The sequence below is a fragment of the Oratosquilla oratoria genome, chromosome 17 (assembly GCF_046742065.1).
Source record: "Oratosquilla oratoria isolate Oo_2021 chromosome 17, ASM4674206v1, whole genome shotgun sequence".
Lineage (NCBI taxonomy): Eukaryota > Metazoa > Arthropoda > Malacostraca > Stomatopoda > Squillidae > Oratosquilla > Oratosquilla oratoria.
The window spans coordinates 59053231-59073230 of record NC_134793.1 but is presented as its reverse complement, the minus strand read 5'-3'; the positions used below and the strand labels follow the sequence as shown (position 1 = coordinate 59073230).

At 37.6% G+C, this 20000-nt stretch overlaps 1 protein-coding gene across 1 annotated transcript in view; it reads right to left on the bottom strand.

Moving 5' to 3' along the window:
- Positions 1–20000, bottom strand: part of ple (tyrosine hydroxylase ple) — a 253626-nt gene that overhangs the window by 4054 nt on the left and 229572 nt on the right. Inside the window, exons 8-10 of the mRNA XM_076201017.1 lie at positions 19951–20000; positions 18695–18924; positions 1–367 (exon numbers count right to left, since the gene is read on the bottom strand). The exon at positions 1–367 is cut by the window's left edge and continues 4054 nt beyond it; the exon at positions 19951–20000 is cut by the window's right edge and continues 77 nt beyond it. Of these exons, the coding sequence (XP_076057132.1) occupies positions 202–367; positions 18695–18924; positions 19951–20000 (446 nt within the window). The 3' untranslated portion in view covers positions 1–201. The remainder of the gene's footprint in view (positions 368–18694; positions 18925–19950) is intronic.

The following is a 20000-nucleotide window of genomic DNA, read 5'->3' as shown; positions in this document are numbered from 1 at the left end:
CTTCATATGCTCAAATGAAAATTGTCACCCAAACATAAAGAACGATTTACTGATACTTAATTTGCTGATACACAAAGAACTGGATTTCATAATCACTATTTCTCGTAATAATAAAGCTAAACGTAAGTACAACAGAAAACCTCGTAAGACAAGTACATGCAGTCGTAAATGGGAGAGTCAGTCAGAACTGCCGGCTGATTCTTAGAACTTCATCTTCTGGACGGCGGCTTGGAGTCTATTCACTTCAATGGCAATCCGGGTCAAGCACGGGTCAAGTCGGGTCACGCAGTCCAGCACCTCAACTGTCTGGCTGAAAGGATCATAACGAACCTCGTAGGGCCTGGACAGTGTCTTTTGGCACCAGTGTCTGAAAGAAAAAAGCGGGATAGTATTAGGATTATGTCGACGGTCTAGATCAGTGTTCCTCAACTTATGGGCCGTTGTGGTGGTCTACGTATAATTTCCCTTTAATAATATTTATACCCAGTGGGTATATTGTTAGTCTTAAATATTGTCATTGCGTATTTTGTGTTTGTATACTAGTAGGTTTGGGAGAACCAAGTGTTCGACCCAAGCGCTTGAATGTGAGTTTGACGCCAAAACAAAGCGTGGCGTCAGTTGTAACTCAGCATCCGAAGTGTACGCAGGCATTTGTCTATTGTAGTGTTTTATCAAATTGATTTAATACACTATTTTACCAGTGTTAAGATACTTTCATTTGCCACCCTACTACGTGTGCTGGCGGCGGTAAAGTTAGATTCGCTTGCTATATATATTTATTTTTCTTCGATTGTCGAGTGATGTGAACTTTAGTGAAATTTGATTGGCCAGCATTACGTATGTGTAGGCGTTTTTCCCTTTTTTTCTTCTTTTTTTCAGCCAGGAATTTGATACAGTGATTTTTAGATTTTTTAAAGCCGGTGGTCAGGAACAATGAATTCTAAGTGTGTACCATGTGATTTTTTGTATACGTTTCATATGGTCTCCAACTTAGCGTACCCTCTTTGGACTTTTGGTTCTATTATCGTCATCTATGTTAATGGAATGTTCGCCTATTATTCATGCGTGTGTCAAATTTAATCTTATGCCTGGGTGTAGAAGGATTACTGGACCCTCCTAGATTGTGCTAGTCAGCCTTCAGTACGCTCCCGCTTGAAGAGACTGAATATATTGGATTGTTGAAAGTGCATGTAAACTTTTTGTGCCATGGTGTATTTTTTTAATCCAATCTCGAGCCAGGTAGCCTTGTTACCTATGTCATAAGGCGGCCATATTTTTTACATCTTTTTCTCGCTCATTTTGCTTTCACCTTGTTATTATAAGGTCACCCCTTGAGATGTCGTTTTCCTTACCTATTCTTTTAGAGAGAATTTATTATTTACTTTTTTCTAGGTAAGGCTACGCCTGCTTGCCCAGAAGGTTTCTTTTCTTCGTTTTTGTGAGCGGCTGCAATAATTACTGTATGTATTAGGATTTTTTTTTGTGTTATTGCTACTTAGGAGTGGATTTCAGTTACCTTGCTTTCCTTTATATATGTCTACTAAGCCCAAGTTGCCTTCATTTATTAGTCCCCAAGCTCTATCTTGAACGTTGGCTAATACATTTACTCTTTTACATCAAGATCCTTCCATAGTTAAATTCTCATTTCAGGATCCCAATTATACAGCAGCTGCATTCATTCAACGATGCAAAGATAGCATAGTTAACACATACGTTATTAGTGGGTCTGAAAAAATCTCATTAGTGAGATCTCAACTTCTTCCTGACTCATGTCTTAACCCCAAAACATTAAATTATAATTATGATATTTTTAGAGCTAATTTCCTCAAAATCTTTTGATACCCCCGTAGGTGATAGTTTTCAATGGTGTTTTCAGTTAGCTGATGTGCTTACGTCCCATTTGGGAACTCTTAACTATATGTGTGCTCAGGCCAGGGCCAGCAATATCGCTTTTGATGCCTTGGAGTTATTATTTCATTCAGATTGGGTAAAGATACTATCACTTTGGATAGGTTCCACCTTATTTTGAAATTTCTTTTTTATATACTATTAATGGTGCCTTTTGAGAGGAAAGCAGGATCTTCTCTTCGCTGTAAGACGGACGACTCCCTATTGTCTTTTGTAACATGGATTTCAAGCAAACTAACGTAAGTGCTTTATGGTTCTTTGTGTATTAGCAGTGCACAACATGCCGATGTTCCTGGTTCTCCTTACCCCCCCTCAGTCATTAGAACCTACTCATAGCACTCCTTCGTCTACATTTACGCCACTTGTACTTACATGTACCTATTGTAACAAGTCAGGTCACTCAAGTGCTTTTTTGGTTTCGCCGTAAGCGTCATGAGCAGGTAGGAATTTCTTTGATGCTCTAACATGACACATTACCTCTCTAGAGTAATTTCAGGATAAACTTAGGTACTGTCACATCCATGGTCAATGTAAATATTTGAGTAATCAGTGTTCAAAGATTCTGAAACTTAAGGCAGAGACTTCCAATCAACTTAGGCAAACTCAGCCTCTTTTTCACCAGCGTCCATATCACAAACCAAGGGATTAACCAGTGATAGCCGGTCTCAGATCATTCCTTTGGTGGCTGCTGAGTCTTCTCAATTACTCATTTTCCATTTTTTTTCTTTTAACAGAGAACACACCTCTCTCAGTCACAGCTGATACTGGTGTAGAATGTAGTCTTATAGGTAGAAGGGCTTATTATGCTCTCGGAGATTTGTACAATCTCCCTTTATCTCCTTTTTGTAAAGGATTGTATTCTATACAAGGTTCTCCCTTGCCTATTCTTGGGTCTGTTCGTATTCCCTTAAGATTTTCCTCTCATGCAACAGTTTCCCATGTTAATTTTGTCGTTGTTTCTGGAATTGCTCCCATGTGTGATTGCCTCTCGGGCATTGACGCTCTTACAGCTCATGGCATAGATACATCAGATCAAAATGTTCTAATAATTTTGAATCTCCTATTCTTTCTTGTGCTGATGTTGTTGTAGGCGAGCATTATATTGGACCTTCAAGTTCAGTTCGAGTCCTGGTGCGCATTTCAGGTGCTCCAATTGGTTCTGACATCTTATCTCAGCCTGACTCGTATTCGTCGTCTAGCATTGGAAGGAACTCTCTCCACTATTCGTGAAGATCATATTACCACAACTATGGTAACCAACGTTATTGGTTCTCGTATCACCCCCTCTCTCCTGGCAGTCACTTAGGTTCCTTTGAAGTAGTTGACATTGATTCTGTCCAGGATTTGCTTCCTGTCATAGCAGATTCGTTGCCATGATTTCCACAAGTAAGTGATACATCTCGTTTGGCCTCTCAGTATGCAACGTTTGTAGGTGAGACTGACTTTCAAGAGGTGACATCTCGTCTCATTGGCCTGTTAGTGACCCACCGTCAATCTTTGGTTTTACCTGGTGATCCATTAGGAGTTACGGATCGTGTTGTTCATAGCATTGATCTTCAGCCAGGTGTTCGACCTGTTGACCTACCCTCTTACAGGTTGTCTTATTTCCATCGGCTTGTAGCACAGTCCTTGGTTGACGACTTCTTACGTGAAGGCGTTGTACAATTCTCATTCAGAGTGGAACTTGCCGCTCCTCCTGGTGCCTAAGAAAAATGGATCTTTTCGTCCTGTTATTGATTATAGGCAAGTTAATGAGGTCACTATTCCAGATCATTACCCTCTGCGGTATTACTCATTGAAACAGGTAATACGGCATTAACACCTCATATTTAAAGACTGACTTTTGGCAGATTCGCTTGGGTGAGAAGTCTCGTAAGATCACAGCCTTCTCGACTCCAACAGGACATTATGAATGGGTTCGTTGCCCCATGTGGTTAAGGAATGCTCCCTTGACTTATCAGCGCTTGATTAGCTCCATTTTTCATGGCCTAGTGGGGAACGGATTTTTTGTTTACCTGGACGACTTAATCTTAGTCTCCAAGGATATGGAAAGCCACCTCAATAAGATACATGGGTTTGCAACGTTTTGCTGATGCTGGATTGAAACTCAATTTGCCCAAATGTTCATTTTTTAAGTCTAGCATCCAAGTCCTGTTGTAGACAAACATGGTATTCACACCACAGATGATAAAGACAAAGCAGTTAGGGAATTCCCTACACCTAGGTCAGTTGAACATGTACGTTCTTCTTCGGACCGGCAGAAGACTGCCGTGCATTTATTAAGAAACTTGCTTCAATTGCATCTCCCCATATTCGTCTCCTCAAGAAGGATACTTCCTTCCAGTGGCGTGATGTTCATAAGGAAAGTTTTGATTCATTGAAGCACGCCCTTACTGAAGCGCCTGTGTTGACATTCCCAGATTATAGTTTTCCATTTACTATTTGTACAGATGCTTCTGGTACAAGTATTGGAGCTGTACTTATGCAGCAAGTAGATGGATGTAGACACCGTGTTATTGCATATGCTAGTCGTATTCTTAACAAGCCTGAGTCTCATTATTCTGTAACACATTTAGAGGCACAGGCAGTGGTGTGGGTTTTAAAGCATTTTGGAGATATCATATTTGGATATCCTGTTACAACAATCTACACGGACCACACTGCTGCCACACAACTTTTCAAGAGCAAAAATCTTTCAGGCCGCCTAGCCAGATGGTTCTTTATAATTGAAGAATTTAACCCGACCCTTAAACATATTCCAAGACGTGCGAACAATGTTGCTGGTGCATTTTCACGTAATATACTACACCTGTAGCTGCAATTACAGTGATTGACAACTAGCCAAAGTTACAGTGATTGACAACTAGCCAAAGCTCAGCGTGAGAACCCTGTTTGGTCTGCTGTTATTTATGCTCTGGAATCTGGTGATGATACCACTTTACCAGATTTACCTGTACACTTGTCCCAATTTTCTCTACAGGACAATGTTCTCATTCGTAATGTGAAAGTATTTGAGCAGGATGTAGCATTGTTAGTGATCCCTGTTGTTCTGTCTCTTGCCCATGATGCCCCTCTGGCTATGGCTTGCAAGAAATACTATTGGTCTAGAATGCGACTGGACATTACCACTTATGTAGCCCAGTGTAGTATTTGTGCTCAGAACAAAGGTTTTACGCACACTGCTCCCATCCTAGAGTACCCTACTCCTTCTCACCCTTTTCAAACTATGGCTATAGACTTTTCACAATTGCCTCATAGTAATCAATGTTTTGTGTATGTCCTTGTGTGTGTGGACCCATTTAGTCGCTTTGTAATCTTGGCTCCCTTACGTAGCAAGTCTGCTCCAGTAGTTGACCATGCTTTAGTTTCTATTTTTTCCCATACACTACTCCTTCAGTGCTCCATGGTGATAATGGGACTGAATTTAGGAATGAGGTTTTAGCAAACATTTGTGAAAGTTACGGCATCACTCAAACCTTCGTGACTGCTTACCATCCTAAATGTAATGGTCTAGTAGAGCGGGCAATAGAAAGATTTTTGGACATTCTCAGGCACTTTGCTAGCAGCCTCCATAAATCTTGGTAGGACTGGCTTCCGCATGTCAGTGTTGCATTAATAGCACAATTAATGTCTCCGGAGGTAAGACTCCTCATTACGTCATCTATGGAGTTAAAAAAAGCTCCTATATGGTGTGTTAGATAGTCCTACTCATCCCCTCTACAATTTTGATGGTTATAGTCAAGTCCAATGTCACAGATTACATAGGATATATAATTCTGTGAGAGAAAAACTTGATGACTCCAAGTCCAAAATATTGAAACACCAGCATAGCAAGGCGCCTGTTAACATAAGTATTGGTGATCATGTTTATAAAAGCATGCCTGACTGAAATCTTAAACTAAATCGTAGATTTACAGGTCCATTTTTGGTGACTGAAAAGTTGCATCCCAATAAGTTCAGGGCCTTTGATTCTTCCCAGGGACTGAGTGAAGTATTACACGTGGACAAGAGTGTCTATCCCTGCATTTGCCCGGCCTTCCCCAAGGTCCTCTGTAAAAACTATATCTTATAATCTTCATTCAAGGGATCCAATGCCTTAATATCTGTATGTGTGCATTGCTTATATTGCTATCCATGATTGTCTTGATCTGTATTTTGTATATTTTAGTCAATAATGTATTGTCTTGATCTGTATAATGTATAAATTTTGTTCAGCTATTAAGTGCCATGTCCCGGACGTCCGACATTTATTGTCTCTAGTCTAAAACTGGCGCCAGTACTTGTATATATTTGTTTATGTGTTTTTTATTCTTTTGTATAGATATGTGTGTGTTATGTTTGTTTTCTTGTATAGGGTGTGTTCATGTATTTTCCCACACTTTTGTATATACACTATGGTGTGTGTGAAGGTCATCCTTTTACGTTTTCTTATGCTTCGGTCCCCCCCCCCCGTTTGCACGGTGGGGTCACCGAGTGGTGGTGGCCGGGTGATGTGATGGTCTATGTATAATTTCCCTTTAATAGTATTAATACCCAGCGGGTATATTATTAGTCTTTAATAATGTCATTGTGTATTTTATATTTGTATACCAGTATTTTTGGAAGAACCAAATGTTCGGCCCACACGCTTGAATGTGAATTTGGTGCCAAAACGAAACGTGGTGTCAATTGTGACTCAGCCTCTGATATATATTCTAGTGCTTTATCGAACTGTGATTTAATACATTATTTTATCAACGTTAAGATACCTTTATTTGCCACCCTACTACACCGTGAACACCTAGGGGTCCACCAAGTATCACAGTTGGAGCCATAAACCAAAAAATAACGATAGCTAGTTGGTGCCTGATGATTTTATTTAGTGTTGAGGTAGTTTTCATGAAACTAAAGAGCAGCAATACATAACTATGAGACAACGAGAAAACAGGCCAAGAACCAATGATTTAAATAAACAATTAATGCATACACAAATAAAACACAGTCTAACACTATCCTACCACATCCACACACTTATCCTTACAAGAAAGCCTTGGGTGTATCCGATATTTCTGAGCAAAAAAGGCCATGCCTGTGTGGCAGAGGAATAGAAACCATGAGACTTCTTGAGGTTCCCTAATAAGATGAGAGCTGTCCGTCTGTGGTAGTGTGAGAAGGTGAACAATAAATTTAATAACCTTTGCCAGTCCTTAAATGTCATTCTTTATCATTGATGTTTTAATGTGGTATGGTAATTGTGATTCAACAAATACAAGAATGTTCGAGAACTTACTTGGTTGCGTTCTCAGACAATTGGCCTGAAATGATGTAGAATTTGAAGGCTTTTTTTATGAGAAGACGTAAGAAGTTCCCTTGCCGTCAGGTTTCAAGATAGGATCCAAGGTCCATGTAGACTGATCAGCCAGCCGGGCGGGCCAAGCGCGGGTGAGGAGGGGTGATGACGTCATCAAAACCGCACCTCGCAGCCACTCACAGTACTGACTTGAACTTGACCACCCTTGGAGCCTGTTATCTCTTCCCCTCCCCCACCTTTTTTTTTTCTAACTGTATTACATATTACCTACATGCATTACTAATTAGATGAACACTTGGAATATTAAAGGGTCTATTGTAAGCACAAATATATTCATAGTAATTATGGCATAATACAAAGAAAAATTAAGTTCACACCATTCATAATGGTAGCATAAATATTCAATATTTGTTATTGAATATAAACCACTTAATCATAACATAAAGAACAAAGGAAAACAGGTAATACGGTCCTTGTGAAAAAGTAAACTACATATCATTCATGTGGTCAGTTTCATTAGCTTTCTGTTTTGACCTTTGCATGACTTATGTTTTTTCTTATTTTTCTTAATGTTATTATTTAGATTCCTAATTCTAAAGTACACAGATATTTTGGCAAAAAAATGATATGACATCATGAGGTACATCAAGTCCAACATTTTCTAATTCACGAACAAGTGTTTTCAAGCACTCTTTTCCTTCCTTGAGACTGTCACCGTGTTTCTCTCATAGGTGTTAATTGGGAAAAGAAGGTGTCAGCAGCAGCATACAATCCACCTCTGTTTACTTCATTAATCCATGTTTTAGCCATGGTGGTAGGTCTACAGTCACTTGCTTTGTAGCATAAGTAAGGATATTTTGTGTTAATTTTTTAACAGTATAACCACCAATGTATTTGAGAGGTTCTTCTTCTATAAGTACGTGGATTGCTTTCTATGGATTAGAAACTGAGATTACACAGTCTCTTAGGTTTACATCAATGTTATCATACTCATAATTTACATCTGGCCCAACATCCAAATCTTTGAAGCAGAGACTAGTAATGTACAGTTCTGATGTCAACTGCCTCTCATCAAAACATGAAACTTCATTTTCCCTTTTCTCAAGTTTAGTTTTATTTGACAAACAGTCAAAATTTGCTGTATTTGTATTTGGTTTCTAAGCAATACATAGGACTGCACAAAATGCTGCAAAAGTCTTTCAATCTTAAATATATTTTAACTAGAAATCTAAATCAAGACAGCCTGGAGCATTTATTTGGGTGCATACGGCAAATGCGAGGAACATCCGACCATCCAAATTCTGTAACTTTTAAATGTCGCCATAAACACTTACTCCTAGGAAAAGACGTTACACTTCTTGCTCAGAAACCAAATACAACTGCAGCAAATTTTGACTGTTTGTCAAATAAAACTAAACTTGAGAAAAGGGAAAATGAAGTTTCATGTTTTGATGAGAGGCAGTTGGCATCAGAACTGTACATTACTAGTCTCTGCTTCAAAGATTTGGATGTTGGGCCAGATGTAAATTATGAGTATGATAACATTGATGAAAACCTAAGAGACTGTGTAATCTCAGTTTCTAATCCACAGAAAGCAATCCACGTACTTATAGAAGAAGAACCTCTCAAATACATTGGTGGTTATATTGTTAAAAAATTAACACAAAATATCCTTACTTATGCCACAAAGCAAGTGACTGTAGACCTACCACCATGGCTAAAACATGGATTGATGAAGTAAACAGAGGTGGATTGTATGCTGCTGCTGACACCTTCTTTTCCCAATTAACACCTATGAGAGAAACACGGTGACAGTCTCAAGGAAGGAAAAGAGTGCTTGAAAACACTTGTTCGTGAATTAGAAAATGTTGGACTTGATGTACCTCATGATGTCATATCATTTTTGGCCAAAATATCTGTGTACTTTAGAATTAGGAACCTAAATAATAACATTAAGAAAAATAAGAAAGAAAAAAAACATAAGTCATGCAAAGGTCAAATCAGAAAGCTAATGAAACTGACCACATGAATGATATGTAGTTTACTTTTTCACAAGGACCATATTAACTGTTTTCCTTTGTTCTTTATGTTATGATTAAGTGGTTTATATTCAATAACAAATATTGAATATTTATGCTAACATTATGAATGGTGTGAACTTAATTTTTCTTTGTATTATGACTACTGTTTGCCATAATTACTATGAATATATTTGTGCTTACAATAGGCCCTTTAATATTCCAAGTGTTCATCTAATTAGTAATGCATGTAGGTAATATGTAATGCAGTTAAAAAAAGGGGGAAGGGGAAGAGATAACAGGCTTCAAGGGTGGTCAAGTTCAAGTGGCTGGGAGGTGCGGCGTGGATGACGTCATCACCCCTCCTCACCCACGTTCGGCCCGCTCGGCTGGTTGTCCTGTCTACATGGACCTTGGGTGTATCTGGCTCCAGAGCTCTGGGTGATCCGAGTAGGCCGACGAAAGTAACCGTATTCGGCGGGAACCTTACGTGTTCGAAAAGCTCGAAGCCACGGGTCAACTTTTACCTTAAGCAAATTCTCAGTTTCCCAATTCTTAAACCAAAATTACTTTATAGATTCAATAAAAATAAGGGAGGGGGGTTTAATCGTATCTTATTTAAAGTTACGATAGGTGTGGTTCGAAGATTCGGAAAAGGTTTCGAAAGAAATTACCGTAATGCTTTGAGGGAAATCACCGAACCAAGGTAAACATTACGATACCCAAACAACAACTACCACAACCTCCCCGACAGCAAAAAGAAAGTGTTTAATGAATATAACACTTCTTAAAAGTGCTAGAGATCTTACTTGTTCTCTAGAGGGTAGCGCAGTCTTACGAGTTGATCTCAAAGAGATAGGTTCTGGAGCGATACATTTATTTTCCAAAGAAATAACCTTTTCCAAGTTAGAGGCCTCTTCAAAAGGCTCCGACTCGCTAGCCTGCAAAATAGGATCCCCAGGGGATTCATTCTCATGACGGGAATGTAACTCAGCATGGAGTTCTAGAGGGATTAAAAGTCTAACGTTGACTTTGATAGAGTTTCCATCGGGCTTAATGACAGAGACAGTACGTATCACATGGTCTTGGTCAGGGAAGGTCTCAATAACCTGAACTAAGGGCCAGAAGGGTCTGGTCTTAAAAGGGAGTTTCAAAAAAGCAATGTCACCCTTCTCCCAGCTTCTAGAACTGTGGTAGGCAGCTCTATCCCTTTCCCTTAAGCTGACCAAGTACTCTGTCAGCCATCGTTTCTTAAACTCTTCATAAAAATGATCCCTACAATCCATGACTAAGTTGAGAAGAGAAGGATAGTCTTCTCCTCATTCCCATTTAGGGACTTGTTTCAAATCTCCAAACATCAAGGAAGGAAAGGTTCTTCCACTAAGGAAATGATTTTGGGGTAATGACATCTACCTCATTTTCACAGGAACGATATGTAAGAGGTCTATTGTTCAAAAAATTTTGAACATCGGACAAAAGAATGGTAATCTCAGCCAGGGAAGGAACAGACCTACCCAATACCTTATAGAGACATTGTTTCACTGTCTGAATTAATCTTTCCTAAGTGGCACCATGCCATGCAGCATAAACAGGGATGGTTCTATGCTGAACACGGGAAGTTTTAAACTTCTCTTCAAATTCAGAAGAGGAGTTGTTCAATAACACTTCCCGCTTGTACGAAGGATTTAGCATTATCAGAATAAACATCAGAAGGATTCCATATCTGCTATCAAACCTAACGAAAGCCAAAATGAACTCAGGAGTGGATATAGTATCCACAACTTCCAAATGAACAGCTCTAGTATTGAAACAAGCAAATATCAAAATGTAAGCTTTTACCTTCTCTCCATTCCTGTCTCTAACCCATAAATGCCCCGTGTAATCCATACCAGTATGGGCAAAGGGCACCCTTAGATTCACTCCAGAGGCAGGTAAAGAGGAAGGAGAAGGATAATTAACCGCACGGGAATTGCATTTCCTACAACTATATAACCCTTCAAAATGTTTAAAACAGCTTGTCTGGCCTTAAGGATCCAGAATCCATGCATGCGATGGAAATTAAGTGTAGCTTGTAGTCCCATGTGCATAACTTGGCAATGTGCATAGAATATTAAAAGTTTTGTCAACAGATGAGATCTTGACCAAAAAAGGGGATTGACAACCTCATATTTGAGCTCAATGTTCTTGTCAATTCTGCCCTTGGATCTTATCAAACCATTCTTATCCAAGAACAAGTTCATTTGAATTACTAAAGGAGGTATGTCATTGGTATTGGAGTTTTGTAGATAAGTCAATTCAACAGGGAAGGAATCCCTTTGCATTATTCCCATCAAATAATTAGAAGCTGCCTTAACTCGGTCAGCATTAGACTTCTTAAACAAAAAGGCAGTCTTAAAAATCAAAGAAGTGTGATGCAAAAGTTTGCTGTAAGAAGAAAACCTTTTAACATCAACTAGAGGAGGAGCGTCAACTTGGACAACAGCCGCATTGACGATGTCTCCCTTGGTGCTGGAGGGAATACATCCCAAGTGACCCTTCGGCCAAGTATGAGGTGGCAATAACAACCATTCTGGTCCATAAACCCACCAATTGATTTTTTTTTTAACACCTCAGCACTGCAAGGTTTAGTTAGAAAATCAGCCCTATTATGTTCAGAAGGAACATAAGTAAAACAAATAGGAGTAAGCTTGTCCTTGGAAATTTCCAAAAGATTGGAAATTTCCTTCAGTCTGTTATTGACAAATATATTCTTCCTTGGAGCCTTGTTGGTCTGGATCCAAGAAAGGGTAACTTGACTATCAACAAGGAGCACTACAGATTCAACCAGTGGGGTAGACACCAGTCTTTCCTCAAAAATAGTTTTGAGGCATCTTATTGATAGTAAAGCTGCCATAAATTCCAAATCTTTGTTTAATAGGAGCTACCTTGACCTTGGCAAATAGAAAAGAGCCATTAGACTCCCTTAACTCTCTTCTTTCTTGCCCTACATAGATGGCACATCCATAGGCTTCCTTAGAAGCATCAGCAAAAACAAATAATTTAATGGGAGATTCAGAGCAGAAAGTTTTCCTTTTAAAGGATAAGTCATTAACATCCCTAAAGTTTTCATATAACCTTTTCCATCTTGCAAGCAACTCACTATCCAATTTCCAATCCCAATCCACCATTTTTTTTGGCACATCTCTCTAATGAAAATTTTTCCTTGTAACAACACAGGGAAAAAAAAAAAACTAATGGATCAAATATAGAAGCCAAAGAAGACAAAACTTGCCTTTTGGTCGAGATATCTTTGTTAAGGGAAACATCCTTGAGTCTCAAGGTATCATAATTCTTGTTATAAATATATTCCAACACCTTTACCTCTTCCTTATTGCAAATGACCTCTTGTTCAAGAACTTGAAGAACAGAAGTCTGGTTGCAAGTCCACTCCCTGAGAGGTAAACCTCCATTAAGCATGATTTCATTAATTCTCTCGACCAAGGCAGGGAAGGAGCTAAATTCATTAGTAGTGTAGACCAGATTGTCTACATAGAATTAATCTTTGATTAAGGAGACAGTTAGTTTGTCAGGCTACATAGAAAGATGATGTTGGATAATGAAGTTCAATATGAAGGGAGAGCAGCTGAAACCAAAAATGATAGTATTATATCTGTAAGGAATATACTGGTCGTTAATCCTCCTAAAGAAATAGAACCTATTATGATCTCCCTCATCCTTCAAACGGATCTGCAAGAAGGCTTTCATAACATCAGCCAAAATGACATAATTGTCGGTTCTTGAAGTACAACAAAAGAGAGAGGAGGTTATTCATCAAATTAACTCCCGGGAAAGCAGCTTCATTTAAGGAAGGAGTTTTTCCTATTTTGAGTGAACAGTTGAAAACGGGTCTTATTCTAAAGATGGCAAGATCATCATTCTTGAGCACATTTATATGTGGTATAAAGATTTGGCCAGGGACTCTTTTAGTAACTGGTTCAATAATACCCAAGGCCTCTTGCTGGTCAAACATAGCTTCATATTCCTCTGTAAGACCCTTTTGCTCAAGTTTGTCATGGAGCCGATGTGCCACTGCCAATGCAATCTTAAGATTAGAGGGAGCAAGGTCCACCAAATCCTTTTTCCACGGAATCTTCACATAATAGTGTCCATCTTTGAAAGAAATGGACTGTTTGAACTTATCAATTTCTAAAGCATTAATATCAGGGGTTTGTTCTTCTTTAATGCCAATGGATTCTAAAGAATAAAAATTATCATGACCATATTCTACATTAGAGTTAACAAAGACTTCCTGCAAAGGATCAAATTGTAGACTTACAGGTTCTAGGCAGAAATTAATTAGTAACTTATCCTTGCCTAACCTTTTGGGAGGAAAGTATTTAACAGTCTTTTTAGACAGTAAGGGAAGTTTCTTTCTCAGGTTTCTTTAGAGAAATTCCACTAGCCTTAAAGAAGAATGATAAAAAACAAGAGAATCCCCATGATATTCCTCCATACAATTTAATGAATCTATTCCAAGGTCAGAATCTGGATTCATCCTCAAAGGTTTCTCCTTAAATTTGAAGCTATCAAAATTTTGCACTTCATTAGAGGGCAATTCAGGAAACCCTTTGATCGTTCTCTTTAAGTAGAAAGGGTTCTAACGAGGAGGGATATATTGAGCCCCAATCCCGTATGGAATGAAACCATCAGCAAGTTTAATAACCTTGCAAGATGGGTTACCATAGAAAGGGGCTCTCTCAATAGAAACATTTTCAAAGTTTTGAAGAATGTCATTTCCAATGATGGCTAAAACTTTCAATTGATCTCCCTTCACCTTGGGAAAACTAAGGGAAAATGAAATTCATGATGGCTCACACTTTGGAGTATAGAGGATAATGAAGGATTTTGTATGGACAAGTTGAATCCTTAATAAAAAAAAAAAAAAAAAAAAAAAAAAAAAAAAAAAAAAAAAAAAAAAAAAAAAAAAAAAAAAAAAACTTTGAGACCTCAAGTGCATTAATAATTGAAATCAACACTTTGTCCATAATTTCTTCTTTATTAAAGAACTCATCAAGAAGAAGGAACGCAGTGTCATAATTTGAATCATCCACCGATAAATTCTCCACTGAATGAAAGGCCTCCCCTCTGAGATATCCCTTTAAATAAATAAATTTCTGACTATTTGTCAAATTGGAGATACCAGCAATGGCATTCTGAAAACCCTTTTTAAAATTGAAATAGGCAAAGGGATTGAGTGAATTGTTCTCAAAATGTTGAAGAACAATTGGAGGGAGAGGAAGTTTTACAGAATTAACTTCAGTGGACTAGCTAGATAATAGATTCACCAACTTTAGAGTCAAGAACTCCCTTTAACTCGTCTCCGTTCCTTAAAAAGGAGACAATTCTAGAAGAATAGACAGGCGGTAAACCCTGGATTTATCCATATCCTCGTCCCTTTCTTCTTCGAAGAGCAAGTCGTAAATGTCCTCGTCTAAATCTTGCATTTTTGAGAGGAAACATTCTATTTGAGACACCATCGGTCTTTAAAAGACAGATGGTGTCAAGGACAGTTATAGTGAGTGAGTCTAGTTGTGAATTTTTTAAAGCCTTAAAATCCTTAGAGATAAGATCCCTTTTATGGGCTCTTTGTCTTCGGAGTTTTTTCAAGTCTTCAGACTCAGAAAATGGCTTTTCGTTGCTAGTCATCTTTAAACAGCAACCCAAACATACTTGTAACCAAGTTCACAAGTGTACGACTGTCGTACGGAAAACTGTCTTAATGCTCAACCAATATGACGGAAATTTCATCAAGTTAATTTAAATACAATTTTTTTAAAACTGTAAAGAGCATACCAGGCAAGGGAAACCACTTTTTAAACAATAGAGACCACCAAATTCAAAGTAGAATTCGATAAACTTCGAAAGAATATGGATATAAAAGCGCCCTTTCATTTGCCGGTAACTTTCCCTCAAAGAGAAAGTGTGGGCCTCAAACGAGGAAATGATAAAAAACCGAACAAACGCGGCACGAAAGAACGTCAGGTAACCGGACCTCGTAACCACCTATCGTAACTTTAAATAATAAAGGGCTAGATAGCGGCTTAAGACATAAGGGGGAAATAATTTAAAGTCGAAATCGACTGCAAAAAAGAAGTTAAATCAAAATATTAAATTCTCAAATTAGAGAAAATTGACTCTAAGTTTGAAAGAATTAATCAAAAGTCTGAGAAGATTAAACCTATGGTAATTATGATTCAACAAAGGATTACAAAGGCGGAGCATGCCGACAGGAGACCTTTTGGTCCATATCTAGGTCGGATGCGAAAAAAATCATAACAATAATAAAATAATGAATAAAAAATATAATAATGTAAATAACAAATAAAATACATAAATAAAGCATAGGTATAGTTAAATAATAAACAAACAGGTAAATAGTAAATAATAATAAATTGACATATAACTAATAATAAATGAAAATCAAATAGACAAATGATAACAAAACAAAAACAAATAATATAAAATAAATTATAATTATTACAGCATCTTGCTTAGGTGTTTATTTAAATGATTCTTAAAGCTTCGAAGTGAACTACATTCAACATTGATCTGAAGCTCCTTAGCTTCAAGGGAATTGAATGCTTAAAAAAAAAAAGGCACAAAATCCTTGCTAAATGTTGAGTACTTTACAATTACAAGAATGTCCGAGAACTTACTTGGTTGCGTTCTCAGACAATTGGTCTGAAATTATATAGAATTTGAAGGCTTCTTATGAGAAGACGTAAGAAGGTCCCTTGCCGTCAGGTTTCAATATAGGTGTATCTAGCTCCAGAGCTCTGGGTGATCCGAATAGGCCGACGAAAGTAACCGTATTCGGCGGGACTCTTACGTGTTCGAAAAGCTCGAAGCCACGGGTTAACTTTAACCTTAAGCAAATTCTCAGTTTCCCGATTTTTAAACCAAAATTACTTTATAGATTCAATAAACATAAGGGAGGGGAGTTTAATCGTATCTTATTTAAAGTTACGATAGGTGTGGTTCGAAGATTCGGAAAAGGTTACAAAGGATTACAAAGGCGGAGCATGCCGACAGGAGACCTTTTGGTCCATATCTAGGTCGGATGCGAAAAAAATCATAATAATGATAAAATAACAAACAAAAACCATAACGTAAATAACAAATAAAATACACAAATAAATGCATAGGTATAGTTAAATAACAAACAAACAGGTAAATAGTAAATGATAATAAATTGACATATAACTAATAATAAATGAAAATCAGACAGACAAATGATAACAAAACAAAAACAAATAATATAAAATAAATTATAATCATTATCTTGTTTATCTAAATGATTCTTAAAGCTTCGAACTGAACTACAGTGCACTACCTGTGCAGGAAGTTTATTCCATTCATTAACTACACGGTTGGCAAAGTTGTTTCTATCTACTTCCGGACAGTTTGAGACCATTGTTTCTTGTCTGATTCTCATTCAATTCCCATTAAAATCTCAAAGACCTGTATCAAGTCACCTCTGAGTCTACGCTATTTTAGGGAAAACAGATTCATATGTTTTAGTCGATTTTCGTATAATTTATTTTTGATATTTGGAATCAGTTTTGTGGCTCGCCATTGTACTTTTTCCAGTCTGTCAATGTCTTTAATGAGATTCGGTAACCATACGGAAACAGCATATTCCAAATGTGGACGAACTAACGATTTATATAGCTTGTTAATGAGTGATGGACTTTTGAAATCAAAAGATCGCGCAATGAGTCCTAGAATCTTATTTGCTTTCTCAGAGGCTGAAATACTCTGCTTGGATGATTTGAGGTCGTTACTGATAATTACGCCGAGATATTTTTCACTATCCACTTTTGTTAACGAATTTCCAAATACCTTGTAATCGTACTTACTGTTATTTTTACCTATGTGCATTACCTTGCATTTACTTGTGTTAAATTTCATTAGCCACTTTTCAGACCATTGCTGTAATTGAACTAAATCTTCTTGAATATCTAATTGGTTTGAGTGATCATTTGCCACTCCGCACAGTTTTGTATCATCAGCAAATTTGGAAACAGTACATTTTAGTCCATGGTCTATATCATTTATATATACTATGAATAGAAGTGGTCCAAGAACGGAACCCTGAGGAACTCCACTTGTAACATTTTTCCATCCAGAAGTTTTTCCATTTAAAACAACTCTCTGTTTTCGACCATTCAACCAAATACTAGTCCAACCTAATAGGCTACCACTTATTCCGTGTAAATCTAATTTAGTAAGTAGTCTTTGGTGTGGGACGGTATCAAAAGCTTTTGCAAAGTCTAGATATATTAAATCTATATTTTTTCTTTTGTCATATTTCGAGATAACTGTGTTGTAGAATTCGAGTTAGTCACGCATGAACGTTTCCGCCTGAAACCATACTGGCTATCATTTATAAAACGGTTACTTTCTAAATGATGTTCGATAGCATCTCTGATGATAGTTTACATTATTTTTCCTACGATTGAAGTCAAACTTATAGGCCTATAGTTATTTGGTTTCTTTTTGTCACCTTTTTTGAATATGGGAGTAACGTTAGCTAGCTTCCATTCTCTTGGGACATCTCCGGATATGATGGATTTCTTGAAAATAATTTCTAATGGAACAACAATCTCATTTTTAATTTCCTTTAAGATTCTTGGATGCCAACCGTCAGGCCCTGGTGTTTTATTAACTTTGAGTTTATCTATACACCTTTTAATTTTTTCTTTTGTTATATATACCGTAGTGAGTAAGTTTACCCTAGATTTTTCACAGGTTTCAGTTTGGAATTCACTTTGAGGTGTTTCGTTTACGAATACCGAGCTAAAATAATTGTTTAAGACATTACACATTCCTTCATTTGAATATTCAAGTTGACCGTCAGCAGATAATAGTGGACCAATGTGATTCCTAACAACCTTTTTATCTCTAATGTAACTATAGAATTCTTTGGGATTCTCTTTGGATTTATTAGCGATGTTCATTTCGTATTGTCGTTTTCTTTTTCTTATTGTCTTTTTTAAATCTCTCTGTATTGATACATAACTTTGATAGTCATTAGATGCACCCGAGCACTTATATTTCTTATAAGCCTGTCTCTTTTTAGCAATACTTTTTTCAGTTTCTTTGTCGAGCCACTTTCCTGAATCGAAAGAAATTACCGTAATGCTTTGAGGGAAATCACCGAACCAAGGTAAACATTACGATACCCAAACAACAATTACCACAGTGGCAAATGCTCTGTGGTTAAGACCCATCCCACCTCTGGGTTAGACCAAATGATACTTCCGGGACTGAAAGGGTAACATTGCCAACCACAGTCACTCATTTGCTCATTTTCTTCTTCCTCCATCTAATACTAACTACGGTAACTCTACACTTTCCATCAATATTTTTATATTTTTGCGTTATTCAACTCTCCTTGAAATCACGTACCTACATCTCTCGTCCACGTTTGTCTCACCTGAACTTGTCCTGAGCATCCTCAACGTTTTCGGCGACAAAGTAAAGGTCCTGGTAGTCCTGATCCTGGTAGGGTTGTACCGATGTCACGGCCGGATCAAATTCCTTTTTTACCGGTTTGTCGGACAGAGAATGTTGGAGTTCGCCGTAACTGCTCAGGAGTCCAGCACCCCATGCCCTCAACTCCCCGGCCTCTTTGCAAAGCCCGAACTCCACTGTGAACCAGTACATCTGTAATACGGAGGCTGGGTTTAGTGATTTACTTTATTCTATGCTTTCCTCGATGTCGCTTTACTCACCAATTGAGTTGGTTTTTTAATAATTTTCTAGAACAATGTACATTTGTTTACAGTTGCACCTAGGAATAGTAAACACTACTGCATTTCTGTGGATACAAATTGACAGGGAAATTGTAGCGTATGAGTAATATGTGGAAAATTTTGAACAACCGGTGCCTGGAAACTCGATTGAATCTACCATGATTCGAATTTGTGATCTTATGCACAATAGCTCGCCACTCTACCAATTTTGTGTGTGTGTGTGTGTGTGTGTGTGTGTGTGTGTGTGTGTGTGTGTGTGTGTGTGTGTGTGTATGTGTTCTAGAGGATCATTCTCCTTCATTGCTTATGGTTCTTCTACTATTCTAGATAATTTTTTGTCAATCACAATAGGACGCTAGCGTAGACTTTTTCAACGTAACCAAAAATTGATGGTTGTTAAAAGTAAAGTGAAGTGAACCTAGAATGACTGAAATTGGTGACAAGTTAAACGTAATGTCACAAAGTTCGATAAAATGGTACAGCAGGGGATAAAAGCATAAGGACCAACAAGATATCAAGCCTGGACAAAATTCCATATTTTCACTTAGTATATAATAAACTTATAATTTTGTGTTTAACACTGAAGTAATGAATCAGATGAAAAAATATTCTAAAAATAAAGTATTCCGATTGTTTATATGATTCTTAGAGAATTCCTAAGTCGTTAGCCAGAAAAATTTAATCTAGATAGAGAATTAGTGATCACACAGTAAATTCATATGGCATGTAAGATAATAGCACCTGTTGGTCTGAATAGATATCTCTTTGATATACTTGCATGCCTTTATTTATCATAAAGAGCTCCTGTTTCACAGAATCAACTGAAGGTGAAGAGGAAAGACACGCGTGGTTCTATCTTTACCGTACAAATGTCTTTGTTTATCATAAAGATCTCATGGTCATATAGTTTTTCTGGGGGCGAAGCGGTAAGACTCACCGTAGCAAACCGCTCAATCTCTTCGTCAGAAGCCCCAAGGGAAGCCAAGC